The sequence below is a fragment of the Chaetodon auriga genome, chromosome 23 (assembly GCF_051107435.1).
Source record: "Chaetodon auriga isolate fChaAug3 chromosome 23, fChaAug3.hap1, whole genome shotgun sequence".
Taxonomy (NCBI): domain Eukaryota; kingdom Metazoa; phylum Chordata; class Actinopteri; order Chaetodontiformes; family Chaetodontidae; genus Chaetodon; species Chaetodon auriga.
Genome location: NC_135096.1, coordinates 9,326,523 through 9,353,835, shown reverse-complemented (window position 1 = coordinate 9,353,835; position 27,313 = coordinate 9,326,523). Strand labels below are relative to the sequence as shown.

Sequence of the window (27,313 nt, the reverse complement as noted above, 5' to 3'; positions counted from 1 at the left end):
AAGTTCTGTTTGACACAGGAGGTTATATTGCACTACCATAAAGTTCAAGAGAGACAGATTTTAAAAAATAACATTTTGAATTAACTCAACAGCCCCTTTCGCGAGGCCCCCTGCCTCCAAAACGGCCCCTTTCAAGCCCCGCACCCAAGCTTCACGTGAACTATGTTCATCGTCAAGTTGAGATGACCCTGATGCATTATGTCATCAGACTTTGGAAACAGCTCTTTTCACATGCGGAGAAGAATCAAAAATGAAAAAAAAAGTACTCCAGACAGAAGCCAGATGTAAAAAAGAAGAACATTTCCTTCCCGACTTTAGTACCCAGGGTGGTCCAAGCTCCAAGAACACTGGATCCTGCAATATCCATAATGCAACTTTCATTAGTCCCTCTCTGCCTGTTAATGGCCATGTCTGTCAAACCCCACAGTGCAGGCTTTCTGTTGAAACATTACAGCCAGTAAACTCAGGCAGTAACATGGAACGTCATAACATAGTCTACTGATTCATCTGATGTATGTGTACTCATCAATGGGTGAAATAACCAGGAGGATATCCGCCTGTTGTTTTGTCTGCCACAAATAACTCCAGGGCTGCAACTAACGATCATTTCCACTATTGATGAATCTATTGATTTTTTTTTTTTTTTTGAATCTATTGATTAGACATTTTGGCCATGACAAGTTCCCAGAGCCCGTGGTGACGTCTTGAGATGCCTATTTTGGTTAAAACTGAGAAAAGCAGCAAATCCTCACTTTTGAGAGGCTGGAAACTGAGAATATTTGGTATGTTTGCTCGATAACTAAGTTAAACAGTCATCAGAATTTAAGCAGGTTCATTGTCTGAAATGAAATCACTGAAAGAGGCCATAAAAAGATAGTAGATACCACAAAAAGTAACTGCGATCTTAATACCAGATTTTATTAATGTTTCCTCCCCCATGATTGGCATTTGGGCGCCACCAGAATGGCTCCATGGTTTGGGGCCATGGTTCCACCACTCTACTGTACATTTATGGCTCAGTGCCAATGCTCTTTCCTTCTCATGCTGTGTGACCAATCTGGATCCTGTGCTGACTAAGATCCTTCCCGTTTACATCTCTGGGTCCTAACCAAACCTGGAAAACATATCCATTGAGTATGTATGTATGTAAGTATCAGTTTACATCAAGGAACGAGTAATTAGCATGCAGTTAAGTGCCTGGAATTGCATTTCACTCTATTCTTTGGTTATCTCATGAAAATGCAAAACCTCAAGTGTTTTCTGAGCATTAGTAACAGTATTGAGAGGAGTGCATGAGGGGCGGGGTAGAAAGACAAATAACGGCAGCAGTTATGTAACACAAAGACATTTTTTGGGAGGCCGTGCTCATTGCAGTGGCCGGTTTTTAATCTTCAGTTTTGTTTGTGTTTGGTGTCAACCTGAAAACTGCAGCACCAACAGACATGTGTGCTTTTGCCGGTGCCAGCTTGGTGCAGGCTGGTTTCATTTCAACACCACAGCGGGCAGAGGGGAGATCATGGCATTGCCCCGAGAGAGAGAGAGAGAGAGGTGCAGACAGACTGAGATAAAAACAGAAATAGAGAAGAGAGACGGTTAGCTTGGGTAAGTGGATTATGTGATGTGGAAGGAAAGGAGGGAGGGGCTCTGCCCTCTATCCACTGCCGCTTCTGCTCTGGTCAAATGCGACTTTAATCAAGGCGAAACAAAAACATTTACTTGCCCGCCATCCTGTTTTTTTAAAACTTACACAACCGTCCAGAAAATGTTTGATTTCACAGGACTAATCGTATCCTCATGGCTGGACTTTAAGTACTCCTTGCCAATACTTACTGGGCTTAGGCGCCAGATGGCGAGGGTTTGTTCCACAGACAGATACAGAGAATGTCAGAATCTTACATGAACACTTTCATGTTTGCAAACACTTAAGTCATTTAGAAGAAAAGCAGTGATGAAGACAGTCATGAAATCCATTTGTGATCGTTTAAGCATACAGTTCTACAGTTTCAGGTGACATATAGGACAGAATTTCTTAGAATAGTCATAGACTGGTATGAAGAGTGAGGAAAAAAGTAGTTGTTCATTCGATAATCTTACTTATTTTTGAGATCTGATCAATGCAGTTTATTGTCTTTAGAAATATGAATAGGTCTGTGTTTGAGATTTCTGACAAAATAAGTAATTTATGACAGACTTTCAGCCTCTGATGTCTTTTGCTCTTTCATTATTTCCATGTTTTTGATGACGACTGTTATTTCTTCTCTCAAAAGTTACACAGTCCAGTTTTAACAACCAGCTTGACCAGCCATATTACATTTACAGGACATGGTAGAAGAACTCCAAAGCTTTTTCATACTGCAGTTGAGCCTTTGAGATTGAGTTGTTTTGATTTTGATTGCGTTTGGGTAATGGGGAAATACCTATTAGACCAACGAATTAAGTATTTGACCTCAGAGGATAGGGTAATAAAGTGTTGTTTAAAGCATGTATTTCCCTTATGTAGAGAAAATTGCCAAACAGTTACTGAGTTTACAGCAAAACTGCGTTGAAGAAACAGGCCCTGGAACAGGGTTGACAATAATTTGAAAGAAAAAAAAAACATGTAAATTGCAAGAGTCAGCCTATTTGAATTAAATGAAAAGCAACATATGTTTTAAAAGCCTTTGGGCGCCATGACAATTCAACTCTGAAGCTTTGTGAATCACTGTGCCTCTTCTGGGAACACACCACTGTTGATATATTAGGTGAAATTTTCTATGAACTTTTCCTCCAGAGCTGCAGCTACATGAGTCAGTCCGCCCACCCGCTTGGTGCACAATGGCACATTACTGTATGGGTTACTGTATTCCAGAAGGAAGGGCAAAGGCACTTCTGAGAATTTGGCTGCATTGAGCGAACCAGTTGGCCCACACTCCCTCCAGCTTGTAGTATGCTGTGTCATGTCATATAAATATTAAGAGCACTAACATGGGCAGGGCAAGGCAAATATCTCAGATTGCTCATGAGATCTGCTGCATTGAATTAGCAGCACTTGAAGCGTCTTGTGTCTAATTTAAGTAATTAGATTAAAAGATAAGAAGAAATGTTGCCTGTTCTTATTGTCTTTTTTTCCTCTGTTTGTATTGCAGGACTACACGTTGACCATGTATTTCCAACAGTACTGGAGGGACAAGCGTCTAGCCTACATAGGAATCCCCCTCAACTTGACCCTGGACAACAGGGTTGCTGACCAGCTGTGGGTCCCCGACACCTACTTCCTCAACGACAAGAAGTCTTTCGTCCACGGGGTCACTGTGAAAAACCGCATGATCCGCCTGCATCCAGATGGAACCGTTCTCTATGGCCTCAGGTGGGTTCTGCTTTGCACTGCAAACAAACAGTCTTTTGTCAATATGTTTGCTCAGTGGTGCTTCTGAGTAGGTGTTGTTTGTTGCATGTTTAGTTTTCCTGCTTGGTGTCTTGCTGCTTTTTAGCAACCCAAAAATCTGAATCCTCTTTTTTTGCTTTCATCAGGTGAGTTTATTGATCTTACGTTGTTCTTTAACCGAGCGACAATGACCAAATCTGAATGATGAATTATTCTAGTTGTCAGCAAATCCTAAGACAGTGCAAAGACCAAAACCAACAATGAATGGATCCTACCACTAAGTATTTTCTGTGTTGCCAAAATCTTGCATACTTTCCAATTCTTCTGTGTCTTACCAAGGAGCCACACTGTTGGGTGACATGTTGCTTCATTACAGTGACCCTGAGCACTGCAGTTTATACTGAATTCCACATAAACTGTTCAGCTGCAGGAAATACTCAACAGAGCACCAAATGAGTATTCATCTGCAACAGAAAATAGTCCCCAAGATATGCACAATTTTCTCTTTGAGTCGCATTTGCTAAAAACTACAGTGCCCCGCTTGTCTCTCCAGCAGGAGCCAATGGCCTTGGGGCACAGTCAGAATAGGGAAGTCAGGAGGTAATGAAAATATTTGTTTACGATAAGAAAAATAAAGAGGACATCAGAAGATGTCTTCAAAGTTCATTCTAGATGTAACTATATGTTGTGTTTCCCGGTATACTGCAGCGAGTGAGTTTACTCATGTTGTCAGAGGGGTACTGTGCAATTTCTGGGACATGCAAATGAGCAACACTCCCCACAACAGGCAACAAAGTGGATCTCAGGGTCAAAAATGTTCTCAGATGTTTCCCAGTGTCAAGTTAATTCTCTGTGTTTAAAGCTCTATTACGGCACCACAGTTGCCCAAGCTGAGAACTTGGCAGTTCTCTGCTGCTGGCCGCTCAGCAGCCAGAGGATTATGCATCATGCTCAAGGGCACCCCGACACTTGATTTTAAATGGAGGGAGAGCGCGGTCAGAGATCAGCCACGAAATGAAGTATAGGAACAGGTTAGGAGGTGCATTAATGCAATGTTAAGCTTGCAGCTGTTGTTTGATATTTGTTTCATAAAGCCCTTGTTTTGAATTTCCATTGATCTTTTCGACAGGGAGGTTCAGAAGAGTTAGTGTGACCTATGAATATGGATGCATGCTTTGAATTATTAGAGTGCAAAGCAAAAAGTGTGTGTGTCTGTGTGCCTGCATGCGTACTTGCATGCTTGTGTTAGTATCTGTCAGTGTTCATACTTTACAGTCATACAGCCATGCTTGATTATGCAAGTGGAGTTCATAGCACTTAGCCTTGTGGGCTGCTTATGGACTCTCAGTGCTTTCAAGAGATCAAAGGGAGAGGGAGATGTGTGACGTGGTGTTTGTGATATGAGCTGTTACATAAATGCATGTCAGGTAAGGCTGAGTAACGTGCTGAATACCGATTCCCATCATGGTATTAAAGAACGCTCTACATTTACGTGTGCTGTTTATTAGGGCTGCAACTATGATCATATCATCAATACATTAATCATTTACTCGATATGCCCATTTTGACATACAGCACACGTGCTTTTGCTCTGCAGAGTTGTGTGTCTTTCCCTGAAGAACATCTTTAATCAAAGTGCACCCAATTCTGACTTAACCAGTTAATGTTAGCTGCTGCCATTAATACTTGCTCTTAACTCCACATATCTAGTGAGCTTGTTAGCACGTGCAGCCTTGTTAAGCTAAATAAAAAGTGAGCACTACTAAGTACTGGAGACTTTTTGACTCGATAATCAAAAAACTGCCAGAGAAGATCTAAGATCAGAGATTCATGTTTGAAGAGATCATCAAAATCATTTCTGGTTCATTTCCTTTCCGTCAACAAATCGATTAATCAACTCGTGGTGTCAGCTCTGCTTTTTACTCTTATTTGAAGTTTGCAACATGTCTCGTTTTAAGGGTATTTCGATGGTACTTACAATGAAAAAGTGAAGTAGCAGACGAGTTTCATTGGTACTATAATAGCATAAAAACTGTGGTCACAGATTGGAAATCCGACTATATGTGAACAATTACAATATGTCTCTATCTTTCAGAGCCAGTGTTATGTTGTTGTAATTTTAGCTGTTTAATAATATCACCTAATGGGTTTCCACAGCCTCATCTGAGTCTTAACTGAATGAAGACATCCAGTGGCTAACTGCCAAGCAGCCGGCTTTTAATCAGGGCAGACTTAGCCTAAATCATCTTGAATTTGCATTTCACTTTGCTGCTTATTTTAACTGTCTGATTATCAGCTGTTTGAGCTCACACATCTGATAAACAAAGGGATACCTCCTCATGACCCAGTTCAGATGAGCAGGCACGAAATACTGCCAAAATGTGTTGCCTTAATATGATTTTTATTTGCACAAATTTTCACTTAATCACCGAATGGAGGGTAGCCAGTTTTGTTGGGGGGTGAACTGATATGTGAAGACTGCTTGTCTGTCTGTGATCTATAGAATAATTACATATACAGTTACACACTCAGCATTTTACACTTGAGATGGTGCCTTAATCTTATTTTAAGATGACAATACCAGTCGTCTCCAGTAATATGGAGCCATCTGAGGAACTTGCGTCAATAAAAATGGACATTTAGTTTCCTTTAAAGATAAGATAAAGTCACAAGCCATCACAATGCACAGTCGCTTATGCTTCCTTGTTAAGTAACTACTTACCCGCTTTGCTGTTTTTATAGAAACAGATTAGCCAGAAAATATGACACTCCTTCCTTACTACCTTCCCATGTGTCTTCCTTTCAATGCGATTTCTCTAAATCACACGCAGTATCTAAAGTACTCTCTCTTGCGTCCTCTCTTCCCCCATCTGTGTCTTCTTTTTCAGGATAACGACGACAGCAGCGTGTATGATGGATCTCAGGAGGTATCCCCTCGACGAACAGAACTGCACTCTGGAGATAGAGAGCTGTGAGTAGAGAGACCTAATGCCTGTAGGACTGACAGTCAGCACACTGCACAGGCCGAGAAGAAAGCCAACGAGGTCTCATGTGTGAAATGTTAGTTTGAGCAAAACAATATCGGACCGGGTTTCAGTTTTTTGTCTTTTGAGGTCTGCATTTGTAGTAAATCTATCTCAGGAACCAGAAGGATGGGGTTCACCTGACATAGCTCACTTTAAAGGGTTAATCCAGAGATTTTTGTAAGATTTTAAATTTAATATGTATGTAACAGAGCAGTTTGAATAATGCTAATACTCTACTATCACTCAGAAAATGACTGCACTGGTCCTCAAGACACCTCCAGAGTACTGCTGGGTTTCATTTTGGCCTTTTAGTCGGGCACTGATTTACACCTGATCAACTAGGGCACACAACTATCTGGTTTGAATAGAAAAAAAGGATTAGGATTATCAGACACAAATGGATCATGTTGGCGTCCTTGTGGGTTAAATTGAGCTACAGCCAGTTTCTCAAATACAGTCTATGACTGGAACGCATTCAGGATCCTTTCAGATTTTTTGTTAATAGTTTCTGTGTTGGAATAATTAAGAAATACAGTAAGTGAAGCAAGGAAAGAGCTGTTTTTGAATTCATTTGACATTTTTGTGAACTCAAGTGAACCTATTAACTGACTTGCTTTTCAAAGCAGCGTCTGGTTCTTGGAAACAACTTCAAACGTTTTTTTTTTTTTTTCCTACCCAAATGACAGCCCAGTTGGAAGATCAGCAACACTGCATATCTTGGTCTCCAGCGATGGTTAGACAGATGGTTACACCTTGGCGCATGTGTGTGTGTTTCTTCTTGTGCAGATGGCTACACCACAGACGACATCGAGTTCTACTGGAAAGGAGGCGAGTCGGCTGTAACGGGGGTAACCCGGATCGAGTTGCCGCAGTTCTCCATTGTCGATTACAAGCTGGTGTCCAGAAACGTAGTCTTTTCCACAGGTAAAAGCTGGACTGTAATGTGTTGTGTATGGGCTTTGGCCTCCACAAACTGAATTTCCTTTGGGAATAATACATGACAGGCTGACAAGTGGATTTTACATTTTAGATGATATTGTTCATGTCAAGCGTTGGCCTATTTTCAAGCTGATTATTTAATCAATTTCTGTAGCAAACAAATCCGTGCCAAAGCTTGATCTGTTGATCTTAAATCCTCAGAGCCAAAGTTGTGTTTGTCAGTGCTTCTAATTGGGTTGAAGTGAGGAAATGCCTTCCTTTGAAGTATCCCTCAAGTAACAGCGGCTGATGCAAGGATGGTGGAACGGGACTGAACCAAAACATGCCATAAACGGCGTGATTTACACAGCAAATTGTGTCCATGTCAGATGGTCCTTGACCCTGAGAGGTGACGCTTGAGTTGATGATTTGGTTATCAAGCTGACATTAACAAATGTAGCTGAAGACCCCAATCAATTCATTCAATCAATGCAATCACTCAGTGTGACAGTAGCAAGTCGATCTGAAAGCCCCTGAAAGCAGGATTTCTAAAGTGTTTTTCTATAATATTAAAAATTTGATAAAGTTAGTTATCGTCAGGAACTCAACTAATCACATCTGATCAAACCACACCCACACAGGACCGTGTGGGTGCGGTTTGATCAGATGTGATTGACAGTGCTGGTGACATAACCAATCACACAACCCTCGTCATATTTTGATTCAAATCTTCCTCTCTTCTGACGGTATATTTCATGGTAAAATAAATAAATCCAGTGCCATAAATTACTAAAAAACAAAGCCAGCAGTGGTGTAACAGAGATTCAGTAGCCTGAAGCAAAACCAAATGAGCCTCTGAACACCTAATTAATATTTACTGAACATGGATGCTCAGGAAAAATAACTGCTTACAGGAGAAAGAGGTGTACGCAGCTTATAAATCTTTCGACGCTGGCATCGTCATTAACTGGTGTTGTGAAACACATCAATCAAGTGTTATTTATAGGTTCACAATGGCCATTTTCGTTAGAGCTCTTCATCTCTCAGGGTAGTTAACTTGAAGACAGGGTGACATGTTGAGGAAATTTGTCAAGTTACTGTAAATGACAAACAGTTACTATATTTCATGTTGTAATTAATTTTGGCGCTGACTTGGAGAAGTGTAGAGGAGTAATTCAACAGTCCTGATTGGTCTCAGGGGTATTCCGGTATATGCTGTGAACTTTTCATGTGTCGTACGCCGAGGCGCTACATTAATCTGATTTTGATGTGTTCATTTAGTTTTGGATGCAGAACTTTAATGACGCTTCCTAACCAGCTGCCATATAATCTGGTCAGTGGAGACACATTCAGAGAGGCAGCTTCTCTTCAGCCATAGCAGGGAAATAAAAGCTGTGTGACATTTAGTAATAACAGAGTTTCTCACTGAAGTTATGCTCATGAGGAGGAGCCGTGGCTGCAAAGGACATGAACAGTAAACCATTCTTTTGTTTGCTTTTTGGGTATTTTTAACATTCCCATTGAGGCTGCACAGCATTTTCCCCCTCTGTCTCTTCCCAAGCTTCCACATCCTTTGCTTTTGCCCTCATTTTCACTGTGTTTGTGTCTTTGTCTTCATCTCAGTGTTGCACATGTGCTGCATTGCATTTACCATCATCCCTGGCTACGTCCAGTGTCTCTCTCTCCATGTGTGAATTGCATGCGAATGTGCTGAGGCGAGCGCACCAGAATGCATTTGTTTGTGAGAAGTGGCATGTCCCCTGTGGGTGGTGACAATTAAAGTTTAGTGTCCAGTGGTCTGCTCCCGTGCTCTTGGCAGGATGTGTGAAACACATCAAAGGCTCCCTGCAAGGCTGGCTAATGACCAGGTTTCCTCCATTACATGTGCCACGAGCCACCCTTTAATTCCCTCCCCTTTTTCCCTCTCTAACTATCTCTCCTTTCTGTCCTGTCTTGATATCTCTTCCACTCTCTGTCACTTCTTTTACTTTTTCCTCCCCAACCTAATTTAGTACGTCTTTCCCTCCCTCTTGTAAGAGGTGTGTTTGGATGCCAATTACCCTGTTCTCTGACAGAAAAACAGCCCAGGTTTCAGGGCATCATATATTCATGTGAAATGAGGCCCACGGCATCAATTATTCTTCTATAAGCGCACATACAAACATTGGCCGTTTGTGTGTTTACATACAGCATGCATGTGCTGTACATATGCAAAGGCACGCATGACCAGACAAGCATTGCTGCGTTGTTGACATTTAAGTGTGTTTGTGCATTCACCAATGCTGTAGCTGTCATCACCTTTATTGTCTTCATCCTCTCTGTCATCTTCATTCTTTCAAAATAGCTCCAATAATAGCAGCTTTACATATTCAATAACATCTATGTTTCATGTTTTTGCTCCAGTTTGACAGAATATTCCTTTCATTTTGTGGATTTTCCAAAACATAAAATCCTATCAAGTCCTTACTGTATACAAAGATGACTGCTTCACCTTCTAAAAAAAATTTCCTGTTTTATTCTTGATGGCGGTGATACATCACCAGTGTTAAAAAGAGCAGTTTCACGTGAAATTTTGATTAAGACGGGACGATTATCAGTAAAGCTATATAAGGTACATACATGATATAGACTGAAGCTAAAGAAACAGTAAGCTTAGTAACTGGACATGCTAACATTTGCATTTTACATGGACGCAGACAAAGACAGTCTAATCCCTTCCTGACACTTTTGCTCATGTTTTTGTTTTCAGAAGAGCGAAAAACCTTTAAAAAGAAAAAAATCCTGATTGTAGCTGAACCAGATTGCCTTGGAAATAGCACATATGGGGTCACTGTCTCTGTCAAACACACATTTTGTTGCCAGATCAAAACTGCCAGTGGTTACAGCACAGTCTCTTATTGCATGTAAAACTGCAACACCCTGCCATGAGGGTGACAAAAGAGACAAAAAAAAAAGAGACAGCAGACCTCCTACTCCTCAGCGCTCCCGTCTACCCTGCCACCCAACCTCTATTGTTGTTCTGTCATCATCCACTCAACTTTTCTAATCATCCCTGCATCCTGTCTCCTCTTCTTTCTCCCTCTCCTCCTCGGCCTCACACATGGTGTTCCTCCCACTCGCGCATGTTGTTTGGTGTAGCAGTTACAGCCAGTACAGTTCGACACCCACATGCAAGTGAACCTCAGCCTCCTCTTTTCTTAAGCCACTTCTGCATCTGCTAGCGCAAAGATACTCGGTTCCAAATTAGGCTGGAGGAGCTGCCATTAAGGATGCATCAAAAGAAGTGAATGGGATATTTTAAGTCCTGTGACAGTCTGTTCTCGTTTACACACTGTAATGAAGTGTATGTTTAGCATGTGTTGACTTTGTACGCGGGTGCCAAATGAGCCCAGAGCAGGAGGATAGTCTGATGTAATAAACAAGGCATAGTTTGTTTATTTATATATGCTTTACCACTGGCCTGCTTCATAATATGCTTTACATTTAGTTTATCGATTGGTTTTGTACAAAATTTGAAGTTCTACAAAAATTCTTTTGGTTGTTCAGATGTCCAGATTTGCAGTGAACCAAACACGAAAGCCGGTTGAGCTAGCTCGCCAAAACCAGTTATTCAATGAATCCATTAGTGGATCAATGGGAAATTAATCAACAACAGTTTTTTGTCAGGCATATATGGAGCAAAAATGGCAAACATGTGAGTGTTGTAGCTTTTCAGATGTGAGGATTTAGCCCTTTTCTCTCTTTAAAATCACTGAAAATTTGATCTATTTGGGTTTTGAACTGTTGGTCAGACAAAATGAGACATCTAAAGACATGGGTTTTGGCATTTACATAGACTGCAGACGAAACAAACAGATGTTGGATAAATTAATGGGTTTGAATATATTAAGGGTTTTTATTGGGTTTTTGACAGGGATTAAGGGGGATTTAGAGGTAAGAACTTAAAGACATTGACCACTTAATGTCTAACTTTTAAATGGATCATCATTTTTCAATTAAGGTGCAACTGTGGGGGACTTCCTGAAATTTGGGGTAAAAGGATAAATTAGATTATAATACATTAAGTGGTTCTAAATCCCTTACCAAATAGCTTGAAAGCCACTCCAGAATTATAACTGAAAATTAATTGAAAAATTAAGGAAAGGCTTTCATGTTATTTGGCCATTTTAAAGGCATGTTTACCCCTTTTAAAAGCCCTTAAACCATGCAGATCAAAACTTTATATTAGTGGATTACAATTCATCCATTAATTATCACCTTACTCAGAAACAATAATTAATATCTTAAGCTCTAATGAAAATAACTGCTACGGTAACCAGAATCAGAGTGATCATCTGCAAAATTCTTCTTTCGTTCGACCTCCTTTGCTGATGAGAAGTTCTGCTCTCAGCAATGATCGCTCGGGCGTTTTCACTCAGTGTGAATGATACCAAAGCTGACCCTCAGTATAAAGAGCCACATCTATTCCACTCGTCAGCCTGTCATCTTCAAGTGATTTTATTTCTGAAGGACAGTGTATGTCTCTGCTTTTTAGCCCACTTGTTTTCTCTGAGTCATTAATTTGTTGGTTTTACCTTGATTTTTTTTTTTTTTTTTTTTGTTCCTCCTCCTGTAAGTACCGCTGTCTTTGTTCCACTATGTCAGACGATGGTGCTCACGCAATCTGCCCAACTCTTCCTCTGTTTATTCTGAACAAACTCATGCTGCTGCCGGAAATATAAAACATTTATTTTTGTATTTTGTTAAAGTTATTTATTTCCAAATGGTATACACACATGTCAACGTTTTATGGGATTAGGAACCTCTAAATGTGACTTTATGGCAGTCCATCCAATAGTTGATGAGATGTTGAGAGGCTGGCCTGAAGTGGTAAAGGCCCATATATCTGCTTATTACTTTATATTGGTCCTCTGGTTGAGACTGCCTTTAAATGTCAATTACATCAGCCAGTAGCAGTTGTAGTAGATAATTACATTTGATGAATAGCTCAGCTCTCCACAATAACATGTTGGGATTTTATTGCAATCTAACATACAGCAGGCACAGAATCTTAATGAGATTGTGTGTTTTTTCTGATTGGCTCTCTAGCCAACTCTGCACACAAGTGTGCGGAGTCGATTGGACCCACGCTCGCCACAAGTAGCTTTGGCTGAAACCCACGGATTGGAAATCACAGTCTAATGGCCCCCACTTCTCCTCCAATACAAACCGAAAATGGAAAAATAGCTAAGAATAGTGGGAGTAACGAGCCATAGATTCAATCCATGAAGAGGCATATGCTGGGAGATTGATGAGAAATCATGTCTCGGTTGTACATCAGTGCCATCCACACACACACACACACACACGCGCTGTTTCTAACTGAGGTCATGGGAAAGTAATGGTGGAAAAGCTCTCTCATGGCAGACTGTAATGAGAAATATTTTTATTCCAGATTTATGAAGCATCAGAGGTACTTCTTCAGGCATTTCTAAAGATATTGTGCAGTAATGCTGAATCCCGCAGAATCATATAAATTATGTAGGTGGATGAGATGTGGAGAATTGATAAATCAAGACTTGGTGAAATTTTTATCAGCGTCCTGAATATTGTGTCACATCATCATAACGTAGGGGTACAGTTTTGTGTGTGTGTGTGTGTGTGTGTGTGTGTGTGTGTGAGAGAGATAGAGAGAGGGGGGTGTTGTGCGCTAGTGAAGGGGATACTTGTTACCATGGCAATAAATCCAACCCATGCTGTCGGGGTTGTCATGGAAACTGAAACAAAAACACAAGGTGTCCCTGCGTGGTCCTGTGAATAATATAAGTTAGATGTTGTGTTTACTGTCAACACTTTAATGTTTTAAGCTTTAAAAAAAGAATCAGTTCAACCAGATGCGCTTTTGTAGTTTAACTGCATGTGACCCTGAACATTTCTGAGCCCAGACATTTAAAGGCACTGCTTCTGTCGGTGTCTCCTCTGCCCTTAGGTGCCTACCCTCGACTGTCTCTGAGCTTTAAGCTGAAGAGGAACATTGGCTACTTCATCCTGCAGACGTACATGCCATCGATCCTGATTACCATCCTCTCCTGGGTCTCCTTCTGGATAAACTATGATGCGTCAGCAGCCAGAGTGGCACTGGGTAAGAAGAAGCAGTCGCAGTTAAGGAGCAGGTATTTGGCTCTCTCAGATGAGACCAGGGACCAAAGTGAGCCACAGCCTCCCTGCTGGATTCCCAAAGCAATGTGTTTTCATGAGCACATTAAGAGGCTGAACTTGGCATACTGCTGTGGTATTACTGGGAGCTTCAGGGAATGGCTTGGAAATTTGTGAGCCGAATGGAAACAAATTTGAACAACATTTCTATAATGGTCCCTGTCTTCTATCTACATAGGCCAATAATTTCTACTTTAAATGCAACAAGCATGTAAACAGGTTTTTGTCCATTGTGCCTTTCCGTAGGGCAAAAGCATGAACACACAACCTTGACTCGGACCAAACTAGGTCATACCTTGTGTGTGTAGTCACTGCGGTCACCGAAAGGCCTCCCGGAGCTGTAAAAACATCATTTCTCTAATGAGCATAATTTCACTAACTGAGGAGCACTCGTGTGGGTGCAAAGGCCCACTCACTGTGGGGCTCCGGTGAGCAATAAACAGGGCAGAGATGGAAGCAGCAGGTCACTGCTTTGTAATCATCATGATTTCCTCACAGACACTTGCAGCACAGTTGAATATTGGACTGGGTAGTTGCAGATGACATTGGAGGCGTCGGCCGGGGAAAATATACCCATGATACGTACAGTTTGTGAAGCTGGAAATGCAATTAAGACAATAGGCTTTCCTCAGCAGTCACAATTAATACCACAGTAAATTGGTAATTGAGCGATTGCTAAGCCCCTCCCGTGAGCAGTGGTAGTCGAATCACAGCTTAGTAAGAGTAACTAGACATGGCAGACGTGCTGTTGTTTTGAGGGCTCTGGTTTTTTTTTGTCAGGTTCGTGGTTTTGTTTAAAAAAGAAAAAAAAAAAAAAAGATTATGACTAACACATCCAGTTCTCTCCTTCCATCAACTGACACATTCAGGTGATGCTGTCATAAACTAAATGACAAGTTTACGTCTTTCCACAGACATTTGAAGAATGTCGGTATTGACACTAATTTTTCATTGTCATTGTAACCGGGAAACCATCATTCTCCTGTACAGTGGATCTTCTCTAAATGTCACGGGAGGATCCTCCAGCTCTGGTCTCATTTGTCTTTGTCATTTCAAGGCAGCAACACCATAAGAGCTTGACTAACTGGAGTAAACTGGCTAAGCTAACTAGCATGCTGAAGCTGACTGACACCTGGTGCAGGTAAAACTTGCAATTTAGAATTTCAATGCGTTTGAGTAGTAAAAATAAAAAACTGTTTTGACAGTATTTGTTTGGGTCACATGGCATACTGAACTGATACTGTCATGGTTTCGTACAGATACATGCAGCATCACACCCCTATATTCTGGCCGTGCTGACTTACTGCTGCTTTGGTCCATACATCATCTGTATATGAGTAGCTAATGGAACCTTAATGACCTTAACACATCATAATGCTTTTTGGAAAACATGCTTTGATCCATTACTATTGTTATGCACAGGCAGATTCGGCTGGTTAGGGAGTGGATGGAAAACTGGAGAGCACCAGGGTGTGTGTGTGTGTGTGCGTGTGTGTGCACATAATTGTCTGTTTTACATCCACCTTTATTTGCCTGCTTGAACTGGTTGGCTTTCTTTCATTAAGGCACACATGCAATATCTGGTCATTACCGTATGCCTCTGAGTATACACTTGTGCTTGCTTTTATTTTTGTGTGTGTATGTGTGTGTGAGGTGATGTGTAAGTGTGAAATCCTGCTGGCTGCAATATCCGGTGTGCGCCTCCTCAGCTGAGAGGCAACCGGAGGTCCATTCACTTCTCCTGATGGATCGTTACAAGCTTTCAGCAGGTATCTCGACAGTGGAAGCGCGCGTGTGTCTGAGTGTGTGTGTGGGACTGCATGTGTGTGCACGTCTGCTCCATTGCGTGTGCAAATCTGCCAGTAAGAGCAGTGTAATGATCAGGGAGAAATCAATTCAAGGAGGCAGCAGGCAAACAATTGAATTGTTTGAAGGAGAATCTCATTTTCCTGAGCGATTTCCAAGGATTGCAAAGTTACAAATGACCTGCTCGCACCCTAATCTGGTTGCAACCCTTTTCCCACAGTCATGCCCTTCGTTCATAATCATATTATATGAACAGTCGAGGTGTGGGCATTAGCTGTAATTGGTGTGGGAGCACTTTTAGTGTAATGGTAGACACACAAGTTTGAGTTCACTGTGTTTACAGACCTTGGAAACCTCTTTTCTCTCTACCGCAGACTTCCAAAATGACAAGTCTTGAAACATTGTGCATGCTAACGAGATAGCTGACAATTTATGCTGTCTGCAAGTGATGAATGGGAGTGCTCAATTAACACTGCTTTGATTTACCGCCCATGCCTCTATTCTCGCAGTTAACATTCATCGGCGTTTCATGCGCTTTATTGCATCCTACATGATACCTTTTCCTTTTTATAATGTTGAGCTGTGTTGTTAATGGCCTGTTGGCTTGTGATTAGAGGAGATTTGATTGCTGTGTGCCTTTGTTCCAGCTGTTAAGGTGGAAAAGAGACTCGGGGACATATAGCCAGAGAGAGGGGGGAGGGGACATAGAGAGGTGCAGTGCGAGCAAACAGGGAATCCACCACTAGATGATGGTGAGATGTGGAGGGTTGATATAGGATAAATGAAGAAAGAGAAGGGGAGAGATTGAGGCAGAGGGAGAGATAAAAGGAAGAAGCAGAGAACAATGGGACGAGACAGACAGAAAGGGGTGAGAGAGACAGAAAAAGACACAGACTGAGAGAAACCCTATAAAACTATATTTCTCCCTTGAGAGTGTAACAGCGTGATGAAAAAGGAGGGAGGCCCATGGGCGCATGGCCCCTTGATTAAATTGTCCAAACAGGGAGCGAGCGAGGGAGCAAAAGAGAGAAGGAGGAATGGAGGGGAGGGAGTGAAGGACAGAGAGTAATGGCGCAGCTGAGAGAACACCTATAAAGAACAAGGCTGTCGTTAAGCAAAAAAAAAAAAAAAAAAACACCGATTGCACCATCCAATAGGGGCAGAGACATGAAACATGTGCACGTCCGGGCTCGTTGACATTCACAGCACCTCCTCGCACCATCTCTGACGACACACACACACACATGCACGGACACACACGCATGAGTGGTGTTAGCCTTGTAATGTGCCAATAAATCACACTAAGGGCTAGATTGACCTTAGCTATCCTGCTCCCTCCTCCCAACCCCCTGACGGTTCCTTGTCTCCTCACTGTACTTTATGACACACACACACGCACACACACACACACACACACACAAACACACACACTCCAAAAGCCTTGTCGGTGCGTGTTATATGAGAGGCCCAGCTACTGATAGGCTCCATTTATTTCCGGCACGGGTAGATAAAGTAGTGGAGATATATCTTCCATATATCTATAATGAGATAAGATATAGTGTTATTGCATTGGAGGAGGTCAGGGTTTGCATGATTATGAGTGAGAGTTGTGTTTATTTGGTGCAACTTGTTAACTGTACGGTGGCACTGAAACATACACGCTCCATACGGCGTGTGCTCATACAGACCGCACAGAGCGCAGTGGAGATGAGTAACATTATCTGTATTCAGAGCGTGTTTCTGTATGTGGTTTTTCATTCGGTTTTTGCAGTGCCTTTCTGATTCAGTTGCAGTCAAGGCCATCCATAGAAATGGCTCAAACTTCAGACAATTCAGATTCCATTTGCCTATTTATCATTTTCGGAATCTCACTTGGCGCGTCTCTCTCACTGTCACGCTGAAACACACAAGGTGCGAAGGTGCCTTTACTGGGACATAGCAGATAACCACGCCACTCGCTTTCGCCTCGCAGTTAAGGTTACGGAGAGCTGAGGGCCAGATACATGCAGCACTATTTTAATGAGTTATTTCTGCTTGATGACCAAGGGGCAGTTGGAGGTTTCAAGGCAGACCTTTGAATTTCAATGAAGCAGAGGTTATGCACTCATCTACCACTAAGTGTGTGTTCATGCAAGTAAAATAAAATCACACATGAAATTGTTTTACATGAGTGCTAAAGAAACAAAATGCGGATGCACTGTTTCCTTGACACTTGAACAAGGCAATCCCAGAGCAGCATCCTTTTTTTTATTCTACTGTGTCAATCCAGCCCTGAACTATCAGAAGAAATAGCAGCAAAAAACATGTTTTCTGTGAATAATATCCTTGTTTCCATAGTAACACCTAAGACATCTGTTGGAGTTTTCTCCAGCGTGACCTTAAGGTTACTTACAAGATAGCAGCATCTGCTTGGGATGGTGGGGTGCTCCTTTAAGACAGGCTTTTTTCCAGACAGGTTTGCACTAATTAAGCGTCAAATTGAACATCCCAGATAGATCGCCAAGGCTGGAAATGAGGAAGCCTCGGAGGACAAAAAACAATGTGGGTTTCACATTTTGTCCGTTAAATGCTGCCTTGCGATTGAAACAGGTGGAATTTATCGTACGTTTGTCTAAAAGATGACCAGATGACGAAGCCATGAAAGGAGCCTGCGAACATGGTCATGGCTGTATTTTCAAACCCAGCAGGAGCACAGATGAGCTGGCACACATGGCAGTGTCCTATTACCAGTTACCAGTGTAACCTATTTCCCAAGATGCCCATCCTCCTTGAAAGATCCATCATCACCACTAGCCTGAGTCCAAATGACCTGTAACCACACCTACACATACTGATAAAACTAGAAAGGGGGAGGGGGTTAATTTGCATGCCTACCTTAATATCTGTCTGCAAGACGCCAGAAGGAAATGCTGACCCTCTCCATGTTCTCTTCCTGGATCCTGCCTGCCTTCACTGCAGTGATGGCAGCTGAACAGCCAAATTGAATGGCTACTAACCTGAGCTGGCAAGAGTTTATCTTTTAATTCTGATCTTATATTTTAAGTGAGATAAGACGATATAGATTACCCAAAATTTATACATACCAAACTAGAGTATTAGTGGAAAATGAGTGGAAGGAGCTCAGCTAGAAAAACTCTGAAACTTCGCACCTTTTAAGTTGATATGCCTGACATGTTTGCAAATAGTGATGTAATACACGTGCAGCAGGTGTGTTTAAGGAAGTCCACCCAACTATTAGTCCAATATTCACTCTCCTTCTCACTACTCCTCTTTAAAACGACTACGTTTTCACACATGTGCCTTACTTGTAATGCGTTACTACCCACTGCTGCTGGCAACAGAAATTCTCACTGATTATGGGATTTGAAAAATATGATAATGTGTAAAGTTTGCATGTAATGTGCAGCCAGAAAGTGTTTTCACTGCTCTATTTATCTATTTTGGTGCATATTTCAGTTCCATGGACAGAGAGCGGAGGCCCATTATGAGTCATTCATTTAAACTTCACAGAAAATAAAGAAATGCATTGAATTAAATGCTAAATTGTAGTTGGTCGCCAAGAAGTGTTCAAACCACAGCGAAACAAAAGGCAAATTTGGCACAAAATAGGTCAATTTAAATACCAGGCCCGACCCCACAGGCTGATTTCAGTCTTTGATAACATTTCAATTTAAATTCATCTGTTACTGGAGAAATCATGGGCATCATTTGTAGAGGCTGTTTGCCAAAAGGCTTCCATAACACGCTGCCGAAAATCATGGAGGAATGAACAAGTTCCCTCACTGACACTCATATTCACTGACAGGTATATTATGGACCTATCAGAGGTCTGTTTTCTGGTCACTGACAACAGGACATGCATACAGGGACCACACTACAGCAAAATTCGACAAAGAGCATCAGGCTGCTGTAGGCGATTATTTGCTCTTTGTACAGCACAAATGTTAGCCAGCAGATTGGGGGAGGAAGACATTGCTATTTTCTTACCTTCTGGTGCTGTTGGCTGTGATTTGTTTAGTCCATAAGAGCCCTGGGCCTTAATTGGGTCAAGTCTGTCACCAGATCGTTCATATTTAATGTATACGTATGAGGTGGGTCAATCTATCATTGCTCATTGTTCTTTCAAAAGAGAAGAGGGTCTTGTTTGTTGTTTCATCCTCTTGGTGATCACAAATGATCAATTTCAAGGCAGAACCAGTGAAATTAGAACACTCACTCCTAGATACACCAGCTGCCATACCTGCCATACCCAATGGACACCTCTGCATTTAACCATGATAGAAGAGCTGATTTTTGGTGCATAGCATCTGTGGTTATTTTATGCTCTTTAGTAGCAAATGATGCTTGAAATCATTCAAAAACACCCTTTTCTTTACCAAAGGGATCACCACGGTGCTGACAATGACCACTATCAACACCCACTTGAGAGAGACGCTGCCCAAGATCCCCTACGTCAAGGCCATCGACATGTACCTGATGGGCTGCTTCGTCATGGTCTTCCTGGCCCTGCTGGAGTACGCCTTCGTCAACTACATCTTCTTCGGGAGGGGCCCTCAGATGCAAAAGAAGTTAGCAGAGAAGGCGGAGAAGGCCAACAACGAGAGAGCAGCCAAGTACGACGCTGCAAGGGTGAGCTGGAATTGATCGATTGGGTTGGAATGAATGGGTTGAATCAAAAAGTGGTAAATCAATAAATGAATGCGTCGGTTCAAGGTGAGGATGTTGAATTGGTTGCAGCTGAATTTTGTAGAAATACTTGTTTTAAAATAATTTTCCAACTGGAAGGAGTCAGTTGCTCGTGGGGTTAATGTTGAATCAAGTGTGAATCTGGTATGAATGTTTGGTTATTTCCACAGAAAAGCTGCAGGACAGCACAGTAATGACAGTGTGAGTGGCCAAAGTCTCAAATTCCGAAAGTTTGACATTGCAATTAATCTACAATGTACTTCTTTTATCAGCTCTTGCTAGCAGAAGCAGCGGAAGGAACATGTCCTCCATAATTATCACATTATTCATAGGCATGTGTGTCCCCTGTGGAGGCTTCAGCGGCCAAAATATGTTGGTTTAAAAAACAAAATAAATCAATTTTCAGGTATTTGTTCCGCACATGTGGCTGAATATTTTCATCTCCTCAGGAGGCAGGTAGTAGGACCGCATCCCTAAAACGGTCCAATCAGGTTAAAGGTCTTCGCCACTCACGCTCGGTGAGTTGTTTGTTCAGTGAGACTCTTCAGTATCCTTGAGTCAACTCTGCCATTGCCATCAGCCAACATGGATGTTCTTTTTTTTATTATTTTTTTTTGCCTCAAAGCAAAATATTTCCCCATCCATGGAATGAATCAAGCGACAACAGACATCTCCATGACATTGTCATATTCTCCGGAGTATTCATTATGACTTTTTCATTATGAATTTTTTCTAAACGGAAGTGACGCTCATGTTCGGTCTTGCATTGTAAAACTGGTCTCTCAGATATGAATTTGTTTATTGTCTTTCAGAGATCATCCTGAGTGCATGCCGCCTGTGTATCGTTTCTCATTGAAATCATCATTAAAAGCCACATTTCTCACACAGCTTTCATGAGGTGGCATTGCGCATGTCAGGATGTGGTAAAGCAGTCCGACTTTCAGTGGGTAGTCACTGCAGAGGTCCCCTGTCACGGATCTTTGCTGCATTAGTGGAAGCAGCCAGGATTCCCTTTGGAAAACGTAACAAATGCTGGAAGTATTTAATGGAAGTCAATAGTAGCCCACTGCTTTTAAAAAGGAGGAGTTTATCATCAACGTCTCCAATTTCTATAAAAATAAATGCATTTCGCTGGTTGAGTAAACAGAAGTAAGGTAAGCGCTTCCTTCTAATAGTGTGTTCAGACAGAACGTGAAGCAAATTTCAGACACAGTCAGTGAAAAGATGCAAGTGTGCACTAATAGATGCGAATTCACCTCAGGCCAGTTGAAAAGGGAAACAAAGTGGAGGGAAATTACATCAAGACCTGGAGTTCATGGTTAGTTCTGGGTGCTACCTAGCTAACAGCTAACATCTGTACAGCCGATACTGTCCATCGGCATTCTGGGTCACCTAAACACAGACTGCACAAACGATCCAGCTTTCAAATCTGTGCAAAGTAGCACAAGGTGAAAATTTGCTTTGCTTCCTGTGTGAAAACACCTTCAGGGTTGACCTGTGCAAACACTGAGACGTTAAAAAGGGAAATGTGGGACTTCCACAGTTGCTACATTTGCATGAATGATCGCCATTGTCAATTATTGTTGATTTGTTTTGTGGTGCACACATCATAGGCATGGAGTATGATGTATCTCCTATGGGCTTATGTTATTATTGTCATATTACAAGTTATAACAGGAAGCATAACGCCCAATCAGGACATTCTGATACCTCTGCATGTCTTTTCTCTTTATCCAAATTGCCCTTTTGGATTGTTTCAATCATTCAAAAGGAAAAAAGTACTTTTCGCTCACATTTCTTTGTTCATTCATATCAATGGAAACTCTCCTCCTGTTCTTCAGTCATGCAGAGCAGCCAGTGGCTCGAGTGGTGCTGCTTAGTCATTTTAAATTAAATAGCCATCTGGATGACGTGCTAAGAATGGCTGCCATTGAAAATGCCATTGACACAATGCAGAAGCTGTGCCTGAAACTGCTCCCTCCTCCACTCAATTACTTTTCCATACACAAGAAGCACTCAGACAGGTTTCTCTGTGATGTGCAAAATGGTGATTATTAACAGGTGCAATAAGTTAGAATTGACTACAGACAGGTGAGGTGTCATATAACTAATTTACATGTCTGTTATGTCAGGAGCAAAGGCGAAGCACAGCGTTTGGTATCGTTTAGAAAAGTATCAGTCATTTTCCACACAGGGACACTTTTCATCGCTTTGTAGGAATATTTAAGGCGACAACTTTGAACACTCAAAAGAGGTGCAGTTTTTGGACGCGTAGTTTGCCTTGTTGCCATGGTAAATTCATGGAATGACATCCATGGACGGATTATGAGACATTGGGCCCCTGGCACAGGCATGCAAAAGCACCCCACCCACCCCTCCTACATGAAGCACTGGTTGTTTTGCCTCTCTTTACCTTTGGTTTGCATCTTTTTGTAATCATCTTGAGTTTCTTTGCGGTCATTTGACTGCCTTTCTGACTCGCCATGTGTACAGTCGCTTCAAACATAGGCGGACCCCTTGCGCCTGTGCCCGGTTGACCCGTTCTGTAATCCTCCCATGATGACATCCACATTTCATGGTCTTGAATGCCTTGAAACTTCAGGTAGACTCCTCTCTAGCTGTTCCCTTTACCTGCACATAATGTTGTTAATTAGTTTTCTCATTTCTTTATCCATTCAGGCGGAACCGCACGGCCACGGGAACATCCTGCTAACCACCCTGGAAATCCATAACGAAGTGGCGGGAGGCGAGATCACCACCAGCGTGGCAGACATTAGGAACTCTCAGTCCATGGTGCAGTTGGACAGCACGGCCTCGACGCACATCCAGTACCGCAAGCAGAGCGGCGGCATCGGCCCGCGCTCCGCCAGCCGCCACTCCCTGGACCGGTCCGCCCAGATGAAACGCAGCCGCCTGCGGAGGCGGTCCTCGCAGCTCAAAATCAAAATCCCCGACCTGACGGATGTGAACGCCATCGACCGCTGGTCACGCATCATCTTCCCTTCCGTTTTCTCACTGTTCAACCTCATCTACTGGCTCTACTATGTCTGATTGGAATGTTTTGTTGAGATGTTTGTTGTTGTTTGTTTGATTATTTTTTTTCATTTTGTTCTTGTTTCTTCCTTTTGTCTGTTGCTTTTATACCTGATGTAATCTGTCGAGTTGAAGACTGCAACAGTACAAGACAAAAAAAGAAAAAAGAAAAAAAAAAGCTGACTGAGAAGAGACTACTGAGTTTTGGACCAAGTTCTCGTCAAAATTGTTTTTATATTTGCAGTCTTTGAATCCTAAGTACCAAGGTCTTTTTATTTTCTAAAGTATGTACTGTAATTGGGACTTGTGACAGTCATTTCCCAACATCTGCCCTCTCAGTAATGTGTAAATAGAGAGATACAAAGCCAGCAATTGAATAAATAATACAGTATTTGCAAAAAAAACAAAACAAAAACTCAGTAACACAATAGCAGTTAACGCAAGGATTTTTCTAATCAAAAAAAAAAAAAACTTTCTACGACACAGGTGGTCAGATAAGTGCAGGCAATTCCTAAAAAATCCATAAAACAAACTAATGTATGTTTGACTGGTACCCTATGCACTATTAATGCATGTAATGATCAGCCATAGTGAAAAATAATCACTCTTTATGCCTTGGGTTATGTCACAACTTTATAGAAGAAAAGACTGTGCTGATACAGTGTACTTGCTATAAACTCTTTCATGCATAGATCTGGTAAACCTTTATCCAAACACAATAACTTCAAGTTGAGGATTTTGTCCTCAGTTCAGGATGATTGTGACTCAGGTTCTGAATTTTTTGCTATCTGACAGCTTTTCTCGACAAAGAGACGTGTCACTGAAATAACCTTTTTGGTCATTTGATGAGAGGGAAAAAGCACAAATATGAATGAAACTGCCATTTTCTTTCACTTCTACCTGCTAGCGACAGTGCTTCAAGTGGTCGCATGACAGAATTGCACTCCAATTTAACAAATTTACTCGAAAAATTGTCTGATTTTAACAACTGCCAAGGGCCTTTTGGGCAACACGGTTACTCAAAACCATGAAATATTCTGATATTTTTGTACTCTGTGTCTTCAGGTATTCATTTAATTTCCTAACCCGTCTTGTTAATTTTTTTTCTTTTGCTCAGCACTAACTCTGTTGTGGTGATGGAGAGGAGGAATGAAACCCATTTTTTGTACATAAGTACATAGGTGTGTATATACATAAATGTATATATATATACTGTGTGTACAACCCAAAATGAAAATGATCAAATATTGAGCATTTTGTGATTGTCATACTGGCTATTAACTGTCAGACTAGTGCAAAAAAAAAGAAAAAAAAAGGATGAAGCAAATTAACACAGGCCAGTTTGAAGCACCGGTTCAGTTTTTAGAGCGTTTGTGAGCCACTCTGAATACATTTCTCCTCAAACGTCCGACCATGAAGTTCCACACTAGACACTGTATGTCTGTTCACTCTGCATTTGAAGAGTGACTGTATGCCTCGCCATACAGCAGCAAGTGATGCAAATGGATTTCACTGATTCCATAGACGGACCACGATAACTGGCCCGTCGACTAATAAGCACATACTAGCACTGAATGTATCGGATCCATTCTTCAGGGAGAGGATAATGAGCCATGGTCATCGTTTCTCCACCAGAATGTAACGCCCATTCTTACGTTGCGAGTGACGGAAGAAAGAGCGGGACAAGATGGCGTTTTAACAGTGTGTGCATGTGCATGTGTGTGAGAGAAATGGGAAATGGATATGGAGAGCTTGACAGAGGAAGGCCGCGGGTGGACCGTATGTTTTCTGTGCTGCTTGCTCGACTATGGACAAATATCAACGTAGTTTTGTGGATAGCTCTCCTGCCCGACTCGTTTTATAAACTGTGTGCCATTCCACCTTAGGTCGCAGAGCAATCAGCCAATTACAACTCATGGACAATGGTGTAAATTTGAAGCATAGATACATGACATACATGTGCATGTACAAGAAAACGTGTAGGGGAAAAAAATGCTACTTGATAACACTGAGTTCTGTTGTGATTGAGAAGCTTGGTCTGTACTGACAGTCACCTGGGACCAACCTTTGAAGTGAAAAATTGTCAAGTTTTATGTGTACAGACTGATTGATGTTTGACTAAGAATTGAATGTATTGTACTTGGATTGTTGCTGCAAAAATGCTATTTTGTTTCTGGAAACAGGATTGACCTCCACCCTGATTGATTAGGGCTCCAGTTGATTCCACATTCAAGTGGCCCCTCATCTCTTGCTGGTTTCTTGTCCCATTTTCTACTGTGTAGACGGGCCGCAGTGCACACACGACCCGGGTCCGACAAAGAAGACCGCTAGAGTTCCAGGTGAAATTATTTCTATATATATAATAAGCCAAAACATCTCGCTGAAAGTGTGTTCAGAAAGAAGGCAAATTTTCACCTAGCTGTGTTTCCGTCTGTTGTCAAGCAAGTGAAATTCTATAATGTTGCAGAAAAAAGGACAAACAGAAAAAACTATGAAGGCACGTTTCAATGAATTAGTTTTGAGTGAATAAACCAGGTTACATGAAGCGTGGTTTCACCAGAAGCAGGCAGCATAATCGACATTGTGCATGGTTATAATAAACAGAGTAGAAGAAGAAGAATGTTGAAAACTGGAAACGACATGAGTCGCCTTAGCCACGCGAGAGAAAAATGGAGTGAGGTCTGCAGGGATTTGTTTCATTTGGACAGTGTGTAATTGTTCTTTCATGTCAACAAGTATTGGCCATGTTTTCACGTACCTGTTGTTGGTACTACCAGCCATGTGTTTGCGCGTGATGGAATCCGTAACCCAGGAAGACAATGACAGCAGAAACAGTTTCTTCTTCTTTGGGTTTTCTAGCAGAAACAGCTGATTAATCATGAGTTATGTTGGCAGAACTTAAGTGTTTCCATCTCCCATTTAGTGCATCAACACTTTTGAAAAAGACAAAAAGCAAGTGTAAAAACTTTTCGGGGAAATTGAGGGAGTTCTTTCAAATTTTTCCATTTCTATCAAAATGCACGTAGAACACCTTGATGGAAAGACAGCTAGTGATGCGAATTTGACCGCTGTACGGTTCATGTCTGAACACACTCTCAGAGGATGTCTTGACTTTGGTTGTGGGCACAAAGCAATGTTTCATCTCATGCATTCACGGGGTGTTTTAAAGTCGTGGATCCAGTTTGTCCAAAGACGTTTCAAGCTGCGTTGTGTAGTCTGCAGCAGGAAATACCTGAAATAATGAAACAGTCAAAAAAGAAAATCTTAATGGCTTACTGGATGACTTTGATTTAAATGATCACTTTCAGGACATGTGGTGAGATTTCAAAGACTTTTCTGCAGTTGGTCATTGTATAAGTCTTTTTAAATTACCAAACTCGTGAGTGCAGTTGAAAAGTACAAGAGACAGTAACTGTTAACAAACTCTAGATACTTGTTTATCATGCATGCAACTACAGTTCATAACTTGGGAGGATTTTTTTTAAAAAAAAAAAGATATTTTGCAAACTCATTTAAGAGAGCTGCCAACTGCTCGTTTTAGAGATGACAGTATGCCATGTGAGCCTACATTACAAAGAAAAAAGTACAAAAAAAAAAGAATTAATTAATAAGAGTCATCAAAGACTTCAGGTGTTGTATGGCCTTGGTCCCATAATGGAATGTGAAATGTTCTGTGCTGCCACAAAATGTATTTAGGCTTAGATTTATACTGTATATCTGTATGTTTCTCTTCCTTTTTCAATAGATTATCATGTTAAACCATCAAATAAATTATATACATTGTACCTGTGTATTTGGTATTGCGAGCATGCATGACACTCCAGAAAGAATGTACATGTATAGCAAGCTAATACAATGAACAGCCACTGCAAGCACCCAATAAACCGTAAGAAACATTTTAATAAGGCTTGGGATAATAAAGGTTGTTTGTACGTATGCCAAAACTTCTGAGTGTCTTCAGCTATACAGGCGCCCTTGAGCAAGGCACTCCATCCCTACCTGTTCCCAATGCAGCTATTCAGTTAAAGACTTGTTATTGTCTTTGGCGACTCCCAGTGTATGAGTGAACTTAATGAATCTGTGCCAGAGTGTTGATGAATAAGAGTTCAGTAATTCCCTGGATAAATAAAGGTTGAAAAAAAAAAAAACAAACAAAACTGTGGAGGTGGAGGTTATTATCGGGCAGCATAGATATTGTTTAATCGTTCATGCATCATGCTCATATGGCACTGCAGCAGTAATGGACAACATATAGCTCAAATAACTCTCTTCAGTCAAAACCTAA

General features: G+C 41.5%; 1 protein-coding gene across 4 annotated transcripts in view; it reads left to right on the top strand.

Annotated features, from left to right (window-relative positions):
• Positions 1-25,993, top strand: part of LOC143315976 (gamma-aminobutyric acid receptor subunit beta-3-like) — a 57,916-nt gene extending 31,923 nt beyond the window's left edge. For 2 of the 4 annotated variants that reach the window (XM_076723616.1, XM_076723618.1), the window contains 7 exons: positions 3,126-3,346; positions 6,253-6,335; positions 7,177-7,314; positions 13,277-13,429; positions 19,691-19,938; positions 20,445-20,513; positions 22,675-25,993. In XM_076723616.1, the coding sequence (XP_076579731.1) occupies positions 3,126-3,346; positions 6,253-6,335; positions 7,177-7,314; positions 13,277-13,429; positions 19,691-19,938; positions 20,445-20,513; positions 22,675-23,046 (1,284 nt within the window). In that variant the 3' untranslated portion in view covers positions 23,047-25,993. The remainder of the gene's footprint in view (positions 1-3,125; positions 3,347-6,252; positions 6,336-7,176; positions 7,315-13,276; positions 13,430-19,690; positions 19,939-20,444; positions 20,514-22,674) is intronic. The other 2 variants (XM_076723617.1, XM_076723619.1) reach the window with 1 other exon arrangement.
• The last annotated feature ends 1,320 nt before the right edge of the window (positions 25,994-27,313 follow it).